The following is a 16,085-nucleotide window of genomic DNA, read 5'->3' on the forward strand; positions in this document are numbered from 1 at the left end:
GGGGCTGGACAACTCAACAGCCCCAGGCCTGCCGGAACAGCCAGGTCTTGGTCGCTTTGCGGAAGGCCGGAAGGGTAGTAAGGGTCCGGATCTCCACAGGGAGATCGTTCCATAGAGCCGGAGCAGCAACAGAGAAGGACCTCCCTTGGGGAGTTGCCAGCCGACATTGACCAGCAGATGGAATCCGGAGGAGGCCTAATCTGTGCGATCTTATAGACCTCTGGGAGGTAATTGGCAGGAGGCGGTCTCTCAGGTAGCCAGGTCCGATACCATGTAGGGCTTTAAAAGTAATGACAATATAGCTATTATTTTCTCTACCGTGTTTCCACGGAGGAATTTTCCATCACCAGGAAAGGAACATTTCCTGATTTACAATGGAATGATCAAACTCAAGTCATTCTACCAAGTTTTATTCCATTTTTTAAAAAAGCAGAATAAATGGTTTTGCACGATCAACTATTCATATCAAGTAGATAAATGGTGTTATTGTATACAACGTTTCAAGCCAGAGGGGTTTTTCCCATCACCACCAAAACCTGTCTCCCCACTTTGTCTTCGCAATAGCAATAGCAGTTAGACTTATATACCGCTTCATAGGGCTTTCAGCCCTCTCTAAGCGGTTTACAGAGTCAGCATATTGCCCCCAACAACAATCCGGATCCTCATTTTACCCACCTCGGAAGGATGGAAGGCTGAGTCAACCTTGAACCGGTGAGATTTGAACAGCCGAACTGCAGAACTGCAGTCAGCTGAAGTAGCCTGCAGTGCTGCACTCTAACCACTGCGCCACCTCGGCTCTTTCTTTTCACAGTGGTGATCCATCTGTACTGTGAATTCAATTTCACCTAGGATAAACAGGTGCTCCAAAGCTATATTAATAGCATGTCAGGAGATGATCAGACCAGTGTTTCTCAACCTTGGCAACTTGAAGATGTCCGGACTACAACTCCCAGAATTCCCCAGCCACCGAATGCTGGCTGGGGAATTCTGGGAGTTGAAGTCCGGACATCTTCAAGTTGCCAAGGTTGAGAAACACTGGATTAGACTACAGTGTTTTCTTTTGATATCCCAGGTTTGTTTGTTTTTTGTCTCTGAAAATTTAGTTGTATCAGCCAGAGATAATTTCTTTTGGACACCACAGTCTAGCAGTGGAAGGGCAGAAGGTTAAAAACTCTTGCAGTTATAATGATCGGTTTAATTTAGAATGATAATTATACTGTAGGCAGTATTTTAGGCAGAATTGTAGGTATTATTTTTTTAATGCAATGATTAAAGTGCAAAAGAGGAAAAGGAATTCTTCATAATCTTATTTTTTCACGGCGAGGTTTTTTGAAAAAACCTCAGCCTTAGACAAATAAGACAAATGTAGTGCGCTAGTTATAAAAATAACTATAGAAAGGGGGAAAAGGGGAAAATAAGATAAGTAGAAAAATATGTTATGTTCTTATTTAAATCCTAAATAATTTTTTCCACAAACTGGCTTTCTTCACTTCTATGAGACTGCACTCAGAACTGGCAGTCACAATGGCTTTTAGCTACAAAGGGCATTTCTTGACCTTTCGAGAAAATGACATGAATTTCCTTGCTACAGATGAGTTATTAAGTCAGGGCTACAAAATTAATGCCTGCTTCTAAGAGCAGAAACAAGTTCAGGGGAGTAGCCACGTGAACTGTGCGCTCATCTTAAAGGCCAACATATTTATTGTGTAAATCTTTCAGAAGGCAGAGGCTTCATTAATTTTGAAGAGTGGATTCACAGAAAACGATACATTTAGTTTTCAGATCCTAAGGTAAAGCAGATAATATCCATCTGATGAACTTCTAGGATTCCCATATCTTCAGAAAAGCCATGAACATCGACCATCATTTAGGAATTCTGGAATTAGGCAAATATATTGAATTGCCCCAAGGAAGATATAATGGGAAACAATATCTCCAAAGCACTCCTGAAATGTATGGTTAGTATGAGTGAAGGTTTTTAATAACACGGTGGTCATTTCACTTCTGACATAAATTATATGTGAAGATTTTTTTTTTCTTAAAACATTTTAGGCACAAAAAGATAAAATAGAACAAAATAAAAAAAAATGGGTGGGGGATTAAATGTTGGTAAAATCCTCTTTATGCATATATCTCAGATCTCAAGTTCCACAATGGCTCACAGGTATGTCCGTATGGTCGATAAAGGAAAAATCATTTGCTGCAGGAAAACTGCAATCCACAGAATATTTCATTGTCATGAAAAGGTGCACAGCTGCTCTTATTTAAAAGAGCTCTTGCAAAGCTGTGATGATAGAATAAAAAAAATTACAAAGTGTGTTGTGGACCAGCAGGAGCCGTTGGAGCTGCCACCAGACTCCGACAGCGAGGGGTCCTATGAGTCGGCCCTGGAGGATGTGGAGGACCCTGGACAGGGTTCCGACTCCGAGCAGGGAGACTGGTTGGCCACCAGGTGGCACCTGAGCCTTGGATCAGTGGGGAGGAGACAAGGGAGAGTGATCCAGAAACCAACAGTGAGTTGTTCCGGGATGCACGCCGTCGAAGAGCTACTCGGTGTCAAGAACAATTACGTAATTACAGGAGGTAATTACGCTCAGCTGATGGTCATTAGGCTCCTCTCCAGACTATAAAAAAGACTGCTTGTGCCACACACCCTTCTTGCAGAAGTCAACGCTTTGACTAAAGAGAAACTAACTTGGCAGGCTGGATTGCTGCCAGAGTTTGTCGGACTTGCTGCCAAGGTCCTTATCCGTTTGTTTACTTGGCTTTCAGCCACCGAGAGTCTGGACTTGCTATTAAAGGACATTCTCATTAAGCGTGTCTCGGCTTTCGTTACTGGACAGAGGAGGGGGTCAGAACACAAAGGATATATACTTCTTTTTCATTAAAAAGTGGAAACTGGCTGAATTATTAATTTAAGTAAGATTATTAGGTTGTTTATGTGCAGATGGCCTTTGAATAAGAACATCTAGAAGCCACAGGATAGAGACGGGCATTTCCACTCTATTTGTACTTGATTTGGCTATCACAACTAACCAGATTTTGTACAGAACATTAAAAAAACCCAGATATGCCTACGTACCATGCAGCTCTATCATATTCTGCCCAAATCCGGACAAATTCATCAAGATGATGGGGTCCCAAGATAGAAGAATCTCGAGTCAGATATTCAAAATTGTCCATAATGACAGCCACAAAGAGATTGAGCATCTGTGTATGAAGGAAACAAGAAGAATACATAACAAGGGGGAAAGGATGGCAACAGATCTATAAGTAGAGGACCAGCAAACGAGGAAGCACAAAAGAGAGCTGCAATGTAATTCTGCACATGGTAGTGAGATTCTTTAATTGGGTTTACAGCTGCTTCCCTTGTAGCATAACAGCTCTTTGAGAAATACTAAAGAATATCATGCCATCTTTTAAATTAACCCGGTGGAAACAATACAAAAACAATAAATCTGTAGAATAATAGAAAGAGGGAATCACCAAGAAGGAGCAGAAGAAGATGAAGGAGACGAAGTAGACATATGCGAGTTCTGTGCCACACTTCTCATTCTCATTCTGTCCAGATGTTGCGGTAGTGTCTGGCTCACAACCTTTCCCTTCGAGGCATGAAAGCATAATCTCCTGCCATGCTTCCCCTGTAGCACTTCTGTAAGAAAACAAATCCATCTTGTAGTTTATTACTATGTTCAATTTATTTATTTTATTTATTAGACTTATATACCACTTCATAGGGCTTTCAGCCCTCTCTAAGCGGTTTACAGAGTCAGCATATCGCCCCCACAGTCTGGGTCCTCATTTCACCCACCTCGGAAGGATGGAAGGCTGAGTCAACCTTGAGCCAGTGAGATTTGAACCGCTGAGCTGCAGATCACAGTCAGCTGAAGTGGCCTGCAGTACTGCACCCTAACCACTGCGCCACCTCGGCTCTTATATCGTACTTATTTTCAATATCGTACTTATTTTCAGAAAGCCTCTGCTTAAGTCGCAACTCTTTTAAAAATAGATTTCAGTGCGTTTTAAGGAGTTTTTTTTTCAAAAAAATTATTGTTCTGACCCAGTCTTAGCAGAAGCAAGAAACAGACTCTTTGTCATGAAAACCCCCTCTTTCTTTATCTCTATTAATTGCATTTATCCACTGAAATATCCTGGCAAGAGTCCTGCAAGGTTTAGGTTTAGGTTTATTAGATTTATATGTCGCCCTTCTCCCAAGGACTCAGGGGGGCGTACAACATTAAAAGAAACGTATAATACAAAAATTAAAACAAATTAAATAGAATATCCCAAACAAACCCACTTAGAATTGACAGTAACATTTTTTAAAAAAAAATTTGAATTAAAATTAACAATGATCAATAATTTATTTTGTTTTGTTCAGGCCAGGCTGGTTTGCTGGAAAAGCCAACTTTTTAGGGCGCATCGGAAGGACTGGAGGTCGGGGATTATACGAAGCTCCGGGGGCAGCTCTTCTTGTTAATCATACTGAATATACAACTCGGTATGAAGTGCTATATTTTGTTGAAATTCAGTTATAACACCAAGGAGGACTTTTACACAATTTATGATTCAGCCCAGTCAGATCTAATTAATGACTTCTGCATCAAGCGAGAAGACAGAGTGGGGATTCCAATAGGAAAGCTTAAATTTCATTTTGGCAATGAAAGGGTTGATCAAGTTGAAAGACTGTGATGACATTGTAGATGCATTGAAGGAAGAAAGAGGTGCTGTTGTATAATCTGCCTGATAATTAAACTAGAACAAAGACAGTAGTTTTGTTCATGTATCTCTTTGGAATTAAGCTGCCTATTAAGAGAGTTTTATCTGACTTCAGAACATGGAGGTTCTTTACAAAGATTAAAAAAAAAGATAGGAGAGACAGAAAATAAAAGTTGTGGCCCACTGAGCTGAAAACAATTAAAGTCTTAAGTTAAAGCCTACTAAATAGTCTGTAAAAGGGGAGAGTTTGAGTCCTTGGTTTGTTGCAAGCTGTGTAAAAGTAGCTAGTTGAGTATTGGCTCATTATTACCAGAAGCTTTTGAAATCTTAAGGGAGACAATTCTTTGCTTTATATCAAAGCGTGAATGGAACCTGTGAGAATATAAATGTAAATTTACCTAAACAGCAACATCAGAGAACCGAGGAAGCTGCGGAAATTGTTGTGGCGGTTAATGTGGCTTTCCTCATCTAGCTTGATGTTCCCAAACACCTGAAAACATAGAAATAAAGTTATTAACTCTGACTTCATAAGACAAAAGCACAGCAATCACAGCAATGTGTGGAAAATGTACAGTGCTCTGGCCATTCTTTCATATTTCCAAAGTCTGTTGTTGACACCAGAACAAGGGGGAAAATACTGCTGGAATAAAACGTTTTTCAAAATCGTGAAGAGACTTAAAAGAATATTGGTTATAGTATGCCAACTCATCTCACTTTCTCCTTCGATAACCACAACATATAGCATTTGTATTGAACCACAACAAATTTTATTTATTTATTTTTCCTTGAAAAAGGTTTTTATTTTCCATTTTTTCATTTTCCTACACTCACATATATACTGTGCATAGCCGGATCCATACAACATTAAACAATAATCTCAGCAATTCCTCTTGTCAACAATACCCCCCAAAATAGAAACCCAATATACCTCTTCCACTCTCCGTACACCTCTTTCTTCCACCCCCCTCCAACTTTCTATCTTCGAACCACAACAAATTTAAGGGATTCAGTATTTAGTCACCATACAGACATTGTTGAGTAATTAGCAGTAGCTTATCTGTTACATTGCAATTATTAATTTGACTTACACTTCACTTTTGATCAACAGTTCAAACCAACATATAGAACACTCATGTCAGGCCTGCAATTATATTCCTTTTAGAATTTTGGCCTGCCACACTTTCTCTTATTTCATTATGCTGTTTCATTAGTATAGTTGATGGGAGGGGGGAATAGAAAGGAGTAGGATTGTGGAATGTATTGTTGTCATTCTTTACTAGAAGCCAAGGTCATCTTTTGTCTCTGCACTTTTACACCTGACTGGAAGCAGCTGGGTGGAGACGCCAGCGTGGAAGAAGATTGGACCATGTGATGGATTTGTGGGTGTGGGGACAAGATCATGAGCTTTCAACTGGGTGGGAATCCGATGTAACATCCAGAATTGGGGTTACACAGAGGTGCTAAGATGTCTGATTTATTAAATTGGAACTTTAAGGATCGTTTTGCCTTGGACTCTGATTTAATTCTACATGATACTTGGAACACTGACAACTCACTTCTATATTTCCAGAAAGGAACCCCACAGTCAGATGAACTAATTCTACTCTATTGTAAGGTAAGAGTAGCACTGATGATGTTACCTAGTTTGGCTAAAGAAATGTCTGCAAGAAAACAAGCAAGCTCAGAGAGTACCAAGGACCTTTCATTTCAAACCCGAGTTACAAATATTATCCTTTATTGATATTATAAGGTTGTATGAACAGAATCTTGCAAGACTGAAAGTACATTTCTCTCCATTGCCTTTACAGCCCAAGAAACTAGGGATTGTCCCTTCTGAGGTGTTTGCCATGCCCACATTTGTTCTGTGGGCTCAGCTGCCGCTTATCTGACCATTCCTATGGCAGTGGCTCTTTCATATCTCTCAAAGTCATTCCCACACACCACTGCAATATTTCATCACAGTAACAATTGTTTCAGATAAGTTGGTCTGAACGACAGCACGATTGCATCAAACATGTCTCAGGATGAAATAGAACTTGTTACCGAGCCGAGGTGGCGCAGTGGTTAGGGTGCAGTACTGCAGGCCACTTTAGCTGACTGTGATCTGCAGTTCAGCGGTTCAAATCTCACCGGCTCAAGGTCGACTCAGCCTTCCATCCTTTCGAGGTGGGTGAAATGAGGACCCGGACTGTGGGGGCAAGTTGCTGACTCAATTTGCTAAAAAAATTGTAAACCGCTTAGAGAGGGCTGAAAGCCCTATGAAGCGGTATATAGGTCTAATTAATCTAATTAATAAATCTCTATTCCTCACCTAATATTTTAACCCCTGTGTCATATACCAATGTTCCTGTAGTTGCACCTAAGATATAAGAGCAAATAGAAGAAGGTGTATTTGTTCCACCTACCAAAAACAAAGAATAAAAATAAAAATCTTATAGTGCTTTTATATACAAATCATCCATTGAACATGAGAGAGCATTGCTTCTTAGGGAAACTGAATTGGTTCATAATTTTTTTTTTTCATTTGAGAATTCAGAACTGTGAGTAAAAAAAAAAAGATTCATAATTCATGCAATTTTTTTCTTCACAGTGTGGATTCTTTAGAAAGAACAGTGATCGGTTAGAGACGAGGTGGGTAGAGTGCAGCACTGCAGGCCACTTCAGCTGACTGCTATCTGCAGTTCGGCGGTTCAAATCTCACCGGCTCAAAGGTTGACTCAGCCTTCCATCCTTCCGAGGTGGGTGAAATGAGGACCCGGACTGTGGGGGCGATATGCTGACTCTGTAAACTGCTTAGAGAGGGCTGAAAGCCCTATGAAGCGGTATATAAGTCTAACTGCTATTGCTATTGCTATCCTGTTATGCATCGATATGGAATGCAACAATTCATATTCCTGAATATAAAATATTGCATTATTTTTTTCTTCAGATGCCAGTAGTTGTTAGATTATAAATAACCTACGTCAGCCTTCTCCAACCTGCGTACTTGACTATTTATTAACTGGGCAAATGGATCTCCTGCCTGAAAATGGGAGCTTAAGGTTAATGTAAGAGGAGGACTCAAGGTTTTGTTATTTTCGTGTTGGGTGGACGCAACATCCCCTAGATCTTTTAAATCCTTTGCTTACCTGCATCCCAATGATTGCATAAATGAAGAAGAGCATTGCAATGAGAAGGCAGACATAGGGGAGAGCCTGGAAAAGGCAAATCATAGAAAGTACTTTGTTATTACAGGCATAGTATTTATATGCTTAAAACAGTAACATTCGTATGTACTTAAAGTAGTAACAAATAAGCGGTGGCAGAGAAGATAAGAATTTTCTGTCTAAACCAGTGTTTCTCAACCTTGGCAACTTGAAGATGTCCGGACTACAACTCCCAGAATTCCCCAGCCACCGAATGCTGGCTGGGGAATTCTGGGAGTTGAAGTCCAGACATCTTCAAGTTGCCAAGGTTGAGAAACACTGGTCTAAACTAACTGAATGTTTTGTGAACCAAAGTGAAGCTAAGAAGCTAAGTTTAAGAAATATGATAATAAAAAGATTGGCATCAATCCAGAGCAGAGTAACAGGTGACTTAATTACAGTTTCTTTAACAAACATGCAAATGATCAGTGGGAGGTAATAAAAACTAGAAAAATACAGAGGCAATTACTAAGTATATATTTTTTGCTATATGTAAGTGCACAAAATAAGGCAGAAGATTTAAGAGCTATTAAACAATAATATGCTCTCTTGCAGATTGACAATTTTCATGATTACTATAATCTGGCAGCGTGGAGTCCTTTCACTTGAAAGCCTATTTTTAAACCTAAACCTAAACCTACAAAAAATAAATTTGGCAATCGTATTTCTAACCTTAAATAGGCCTTGATTGATTATGTACCATGAAGTCACTGTCAACTCTTCAGCAACCATATAGATAGATTTTCCTCCATCTATCCCTAGGTGCCTAGGTGGCGCAGTGGTTAAATGCAGCACTGCAGGCTACTTCAGCTGACTGCAGTTCTGCAGTTCGGCTGTTCAAATCTCACTGGCTCAAGGTTGACTCAGCCTTCCATCCTTCCGAGGTGGGTAAAATGAGGACCCGGATTGTTGTTGGGGGCAATATGCTGACTCTGTAAACCGCTTAGAGAGGGCTGAAAGCCCTATGAAGCGGTATATATAAGTCTAACTATTGCTATCCCTAATCTGATCTTTCAGATCTTCCATTGCGTTTAAAGAACGGAATATAACTCTCAAAAAAACCCTGCTCCATGAATATGGCCAAGTAAATTTTGCAAGCCTCAGACTCCAGTGAGGCCCTCAGCCACTTCTGCATAAAGAGCTGAGGTGGCGCAGTGGTTAGGGTGCAGTACTGCAGGCCACTTCAGCTGACTGCTATCTGCAGTTCAGCGGTTCAAATCTCACCGGCTCAAGGTTGACTCAGCCTTCCATCCTTCCGAGGTGGGTGAAATGAGGACCCGGATTGTTGTTGGGGGCAATATGCTGACTCTGTAAACCGCTTAGAGAAGGCTGAAAGCCCTATGAAGCGGTATATAAGTCCAACTGCTATTGCTATTGCTATAAATGTTTAGACATTTTTACATATTGTGCATAATAGATTTGATCTGACTCTGCAAAACATCCAAATGTAGGAAGGAATAAAATAAATTGGAAATCTGTAGAAGGATGCAACCAGACATATGGGAGACAGAGGAGTATAACAGGGATGAGAAAGGAAAAGCCAAGTTAGATAATCAAGAAAGAAGCAAAATGATCTGCACAAATATAAAGAAAGACCAAGTAACTCAGTTCTATCGCTAATGATGGTTCAGATTATTGTTTATTTGATCAGTCCATGCTTGTTTCCCCACTAATTGTGGTTCAGCGCATTGTTTACTTCTCCATGAAGACTGGAAGACTGCCATCAACCTTTCCTCATGGCATAGTTTTGGTTTTAATATCCTTTCTTGTGGTTACAATATTGTAGCTTACTAAGCTAGCTTTGAATTAGCTTAATAAGGAATATATGGTTTGTAGGTAATATATTATAATTATTTATGGTTGTTGTTTTTAATTTGGGGCCTAAATTACTGGTTCTAAGTGTCTTCCTGCTCCCAATTGGTCTTTTAAACTATGCTGGTTTCTGCAATTGTTTGGTTGACTTTAATCTAGATATTATATCCCCTTACAATTATCAGTCAGTATGGAAAAAAGATATCCTTAACAGGTGCAAGCCCTTAGCCAGTCTTGTAATTTCTCCAAAACTAAAAAGGATTATTTAGATGGGATATCCCAGAGTTGTAAATTAGACTGGCAAGATGAAAAAAAAAGGATGTTGGAAAAATTATTGGCTAATTATTTTCAAATTAATGCCAATACCTGCTTGTATGTCTCTCAGCGGAGACTGGCTTTATTTTATTGGATGAATAATGCATATTTGGAGAGCGGCCAGGTTGTGACAGGTTATTTATTTATTATTCATTTATTATTTATTAATAAAATTTATAGGCCGCCCAATCCCGAAGGACTCCGGGCGGCTTACAAAGCAAAAAAAAGTGATGGAAGTGTTATATCTTAGCTTCTGAAAAGGTAAAAACTAATAATAAATGAATACTTTTTACTTTATATTTTTTCCCCAAAAAAATCTAACCTCAATTTTTGTAGCACCTTTTGTTGCCTAGGAAGAAGAAAAGAAAAAATATGGAAAGGATGTATTGTTTGCTGTGATGGAAGAGGCTGAGGGAACCATGGAACAATGAATACTATTTTTAATAATGAAGTGGTTAAAGACTCCAGATTGTTACAGCCACATGGAAGCGAAAGAATTGGCAGAGGGGGGTTTGATCCTAAGTGAAAGCTGCATCCCACTGGGTTTGCAATATAAAACAGGCAATGGGGCTTTAGATTTGCTTTGGAAGAGGTGTTTAGAATGTGTGGGTGTGTGAAGTGAGCCTGTGACTCATCAAAGTAGCCATGTCTGTTTCCAGAATCACATATTGCACATTCTGAAGCACCTCTTTTGAATCAAGCATTCCACAGCCATAGCAATTGCAGATATCCGAGAGGTGGGGACAATTAGCTGTAAGTCTTTTAAGCAGAGTTCCTCTCCCCCTGAATAACGGACTACATACATCAGTGGTGGGTTTCAAAAATTGTTTGAATCTACTCTGTGGGTGTGGCCTCCTTTGTGGGAGTGGCTTGCTGCCCATGTGATCGGATGGGAGTGGCTTGCCGCCCATGTGACCGGATATGAAGATGCCGACGACACTTGTCAGAACCACCTTAAATTACCGCACGCACAGCACTGGCATGCATGAGAATATGATGTAAACTTGTTTTTTAAAAGGCATCTTTGGTTTGCGTTAAAACAACTTCAACACACGCAATGTTCTGATTGCACCACAAACGCAGTAGTCATCCTTCCCTTTCACAGAGGCACTGAGTTTTATAAATATGAGCATGATAGTGCAGAATAATCATATCCAAGGACCAGTGGTGGGTTTCAAATAATTTTGGAAGCTCTTCTGTAGGTGTGGCCTGCTTTCCGGGTCCACTGGTGGAACCTCTTCTAACCGGTTCGGTAGATTTGACGAACCGGTTCTACCGAATAGGTGCGAACTGGTAGGAACCCATCTCTGACATACATCCTTCTTAAAGTGATTGGGCCTTCTTAGGTATGTCTTGCTTGTGGTATAAAGGATGCTGGAGTAGTAAGGTTTTTAGGCTACTGTACCTCAATGTGTTTATGCCAGATAGTTAGAGTATCCAATCTTTCTTAAAGTAGATCTCCCAAAAATTCCTCATCTGTGAAATTTGAAGAGTTGGCCATTTATATGGATAAAGAGGATGAAAGCTTGCAAACTCTTTCTGTTTACTGTTTATTGTTTATTAGGATTTGTATGCCGCCCACCCTCGAGAGACTCAGGGCGGCTTACAGATAAACAGGGAGGGGGAACATATAAAAATTAAAAAGAACAGACATTAAAAATTACACAACATTCATGTAGTTTAGGATGGGGCTGGATGAAATCAAATCAGCCCCAGGCCTGCTGGAACAGCCAGGTCTTAATCGCTTTGCGGAAGGCCGGGAGAGTAGTAAGGGTCCGGATCTCCACGGGGAGATTGTTCCATAGGGCCGGAGCTGCTACAGAGAAGGCCCTCCCCCGGGGAGTCACCAGCCGACATTGACCGGCAGATGGAATCCAGTATTTTGTGGATGATTGATGGTTTGACCTAAGGCATCCATAATTGGCTAATATATCCCCTTGGATGTGCCCTGTAATTGTGTATGCAATGGTTGATGTTATTCATTGTCCTAAGCAATCCACTGACCTTGGAAGGAAGACAGGAGTTCAGCTTTTACCTTGAATGACTGCACAAAGGTCCAGAGCAGAATTCGAATGGTATACCCTTGGCGAAGCAGTTTGATGAGTCGGGCAGCCCGGAACAACTTCAGAAAGCTCATGTTGAAGCTGCTGGTAACTGTCGGCTTAACACAATGCCAGAGAGAAGGAGGAAACAGTAAAATGAAAAAAAAAGGTAAAAAAAGAAACATCATATGCAGTTCTCAGCCTTGATCTTCCACTAAAGAAGAGCGGTGGAGAAAGAGATTCACCTTACTATCCGTCAGGATAATCTCTGTAATACTGCCAATCACGGTGATGAAATCAAATATGTTCCAGGTGTCACGGAAATAATTCTGCAGAAAGAGGAACGTGCAGATTAATTACAGAATAACGTAAGCATTGCTGTAATAGCATCTCTTGAAAATTTGCCATTGTTCAGACTAGATTCAGATGCACAAAGAATAAGGGCAGCCTATCCTTGTTTATCTAATCTGAGGCCTCAGGACTTCCTAGCTCCTCCTTCTGATGTCCTAGAGCAGGTATTTGAAGTTTGAAGTTTTATTTTATTTATATGCCGTCACTATTCCCTATAGGGACTCAGGGCGGCGAACAACTCAAACGGGAAAGGGAACATACAAATACAAAACAGGCATTTAAAATAACCAAGAACCACACCTGTCGACAGGGGAAGGGAGCTCATCAACCCCAAGCCTGCCAACACAGCCAGGTTTTAACGGCTTTTTGGAAGGCCTGGAGAGAGGTGAGGGTCCGAATCTCTGTGGGGAGTTCGTTCCAAAGCGCCGGAGCTGCCACAGAGAAGGCCCTCCCCCGGGTCGTAGCCAGATGGAATTGGCTGGTGGACGGAACCCGGAGGAGGCCAACCCTGTGCAATCTAATTGGTCTTTGGGAGGTAATTGGCAGCAGGCGGTCTCTCAAGTGTGTCAAACTTGCTTTGTCACATAACGTATCATGACTTATTTCCCCTTTGCTAAACTGGGTGTGGCCAGTGTGTGACCCATCTGGCCCGCAGCTCGTGAGTTTGACACACCTGTCCTAGAGCAAAGGCTAAATAATGATAAAAAACCTGGAGCAGTGGTGGGTTTCGAACCTACTCTGTGGGTGTGGCCTCCTTTATGGGAGTGGCTTGTCAGCCATGTGACCTGGTGGGAGTGGCTTGTTGGCCATGTGTTCTCTCTCTCTCTCTCTCTCTCTCCTTCCTTTTGTCTCTCTGTCCCTTTTTCCTTTCTTTCTTTCATCTCTCTCTAAATTTTTCTTTCTTTTCTTCTTTTTTTATTTCTTTCTTTCTCCCTTTCTTTCTCTTTGTCTCTCTGTGTGAGTCTCTGTGTGTGTGTGTGTGCATGTGTGTCAGTGGTGGGTTTCCAAAAATTTTGGAACCTCTTCTGTAGGTGTGGCCTGCTTTCCCGGTCCACTGGTGGAACCTCTTCTAACCAGTTCGGTAGATTTGACGAACCGGTTCTACCGAACTGGTGCAAACTGGCAGGAACCCACCTCTGACCTGGAGGCATAGTCTCCTGCCATTTTCAAGCAGGTAAGTCAAATAAATGTTAGCATATGCCCCCAAATAGCCTTAAATATGTTTTTAAAAAGCCAACTTCTCTCTGCCTGCAAGTAAAATTTTGGCTCACATTTTTGCATAACCGATTAGCCGACAGAAATTGGTACAGCTTCCTGTACTTTCTTATGAGGTCCACATCAATCTAATTCATTTGTTTTAATTTCCCTGCATTCGATTGTGCTACACCTTGCAACATGCACCAAGGATGGCTTTCGTGAGCCAGTTCCAAAGTTCCCTGTTATGTCTTGAAATTGGATTCCTGGTTGTTTTTCTTTATCTTCTGCTCCAGTACAGTAGTAAAAAAAATAATGGAACCACACTCACCTGAACCCTAAGGATTGGGTTAGGTGTCAGATTTTGAGTCAATCTAATTTTTGACAAATCTAGGGTATTTATCTGATTTCCAATTCAAATAACAAATATTCCAATGAATAAAAATTGCATATAGAGGATAATTGTCAGAGAGGATAATTCAACTTTAAACTGAATCACTCTTTCTATATGTCGTTACATCCATCTAGGCATCAGCTTCATTTTCTTCTAAGGCTAGGCTTTTCGGAAGAATTTCAGGAGCCAAAGGATTACTGGTATTCCTATAACTTCAGGAAATGGGTCACTCCAGAATTTATAATCAGACACTGAGGAATTCAGGAAGACACATAGTATCCATTCATGTTGCATTCGACTTCCAAACTATTGGAAAAGTGCACATTTTGGAAAAAGGGTATCAGGTTTGATTAACCATTAGTTTGATTCAAGATGGTATTTCAGGTCTACTCATAAAACTAGGTAGAGAAATTAGGAGGGGGGGCGGGGATGATGTCGCGACGATACGACATGCAATCTTGGAGCTCCAAGATTGTTGTCGATATCTCTGCTGCCGGACGGTCCTTTTGGACCTAAACCATCCCATAGAGACGGTGATAGAGAAGGGCACATCCTGCTGATCCCAAGGACATCGCAAAGTCCCTGATTGATCCAGGAGAAGCCCTTTTTTCCAGCAACAGAGAAGCAGCCATTAAGTTGCAAAAGGTTGGGACAGCCCCTGAACAGAAGAAAAGCAGAAGAGAGTGTGTGTCAAAATGGTGAGATAAATGTTTACTATTAGAGAAGAGAACACACAAAAAGACTTAGAGTAAAATTAAAATTGAAGACAGAAGAGAGTAAGCGGCGAATTAAGCCTGAATTAAGTTTAGTGTGTTATCCTTTTTTAATTTTGGGTTTTTTTATAGATGGAATTTTTACAAATGCCTCTTACTTTTTAAATTGGACTGGTTTCTTTTTCTTTCTTCTATTTTTCCTCTTTTTTCATATTGGTGGGTTATGAATTTATTTCTTTTCTTTTTTCAACGCTTGGCTGGATTGTTTCTTTTTAATAATTTTTTTCTTCTTAAGTTTGGAATTTAAAGAGAGGGGTAAAAGCAGAGGGAAAAGAAGTAACACTGCCACCTAGAGGCTGGAGGCATGGAAACATTGTTTTTTTTTCTTATTCCCTTTGAACATCTGACATATTTTATACTTCAAAGCTGATTTTGTTTATTGAAAGGGATAGTGGGAAGAGTACAGATTGTTTATGCAGGTGTTCTTCTGGAGTACTATCAATAGCTGGACTGGAGTGAAGAGAAAGCCTTGATTTGAAAGATTATTGTGAACTTTTTTGAAACTTAACAAAAAAAAGCCTTGGATATTTTAGTGGCAGTGTCTATAACCTGGAAGAATGGCGCAACATGAAGAAGAAAAAGAACTAACATTACAAATGATTATGCTAGAAATTCAAAAGGTACAAATAAGTACAGAGAACATTAAAAAGAGAATGGAGAATATAGAACAAAAAAACCCAGAAAAAATAGAGGGAAGAGTTGAGAATATTTACAAAACGATGGTGAAATTTGAGGATAGAGTTAAAAAAATTGAAGAAAAAATATGAACAGAGCAATAAGAAAATTATTGATATTGACAGCAAATCGAACGTGGTTGGAAATGACAGGAGTGGAATGTTGAAAGGAGAGATTAACGAACTGGAACTCTATCTCAAACCTCAAAACATGGAAGAAGAAAAGAGAGAAAATCTGGCAGAAAAAAATGAGAGAAATTCTGGCAGAAGCATCAGTGGTAAATAAAGGCAAGCTGATGGAAAGAACAGATGGAGGGTTTCGAGTCTTTACAAGATATGCAATGAACAACAAGGTGCCAAGAGAACTCCAAATAAGATTTATCAAGAAAACAATTAGAATACAAATACTACAAATGGCAAGAGATACAGGATCGCACTACTACTGGAAGGACACGGGATGATGAAATGAAATGTTATAATAAAAATGAAGTTAAACTTAGTTAAATTGATAGTATTATAAAATAAGGTAATAATAGTTATAGTCAAATAAATGATTAATAATGATAATGCATATATATGTGTGTGTGTGTGTGTGTGTGTGTGTATGTATGTATGTATGTATGTGT

The 16,085-nt window shown here is 40.1% G+C and overlaps 1 protein-coding gene across 1 annotated transcript in view; it reads right to left on the bottom strand.

Annotated features, from left to right (window-relative positions):
- Positions 1-16,085, bottom strand: part of CACNA1E (calcium voltage-gated channel subunit alpha1 E) — a 351,045-nt gene that overhangs the window by 46,388 nt on the left and 288,572 nt on the right. Inside the window, exons 33-38 of the mRNA XM_032226797.1 lie at positions 12,319-12,402; positions 12,067-12,192; positions 7,848-7,913; positions 5,118-5,209; positions 3,487-3,652; positions 3,083-3,210 (exon numbers count right to left, since the gene is read on the bottom strand). Of these exons, the coding sequence (XP_032082688.1) occupies positions 3,083-3,210; positions 3,487-3,652; positions 5,118-5,209; positions 7,848-7,913; positions 12,067-12,192; positions 12,319-12,402 (662 nt within the window). The remainder of the gene's footprint in view (positions 1-3,082; positions 3,211-3,486; positions 3,653-5,117; positions 5,210-7,847; positions 7,914-12,066; positions 12,193-12,318; positions 12,403-16,085) is intronic.

This window comes from Thamnophis elegans, chromosome 11, assembly GCF_009769535.1.
Source record: "Thamnophis elegans isolate rThaEle1 chromosome 11, rThaEle1.pri, whole genome shotgun sequence".
Taxonomy (NCBI): Eukaryota; Metazoa; Chordata; class Lepidosauria; order Squamata; family Colubridae; genus Thamnophis; species Thamnophis elegans.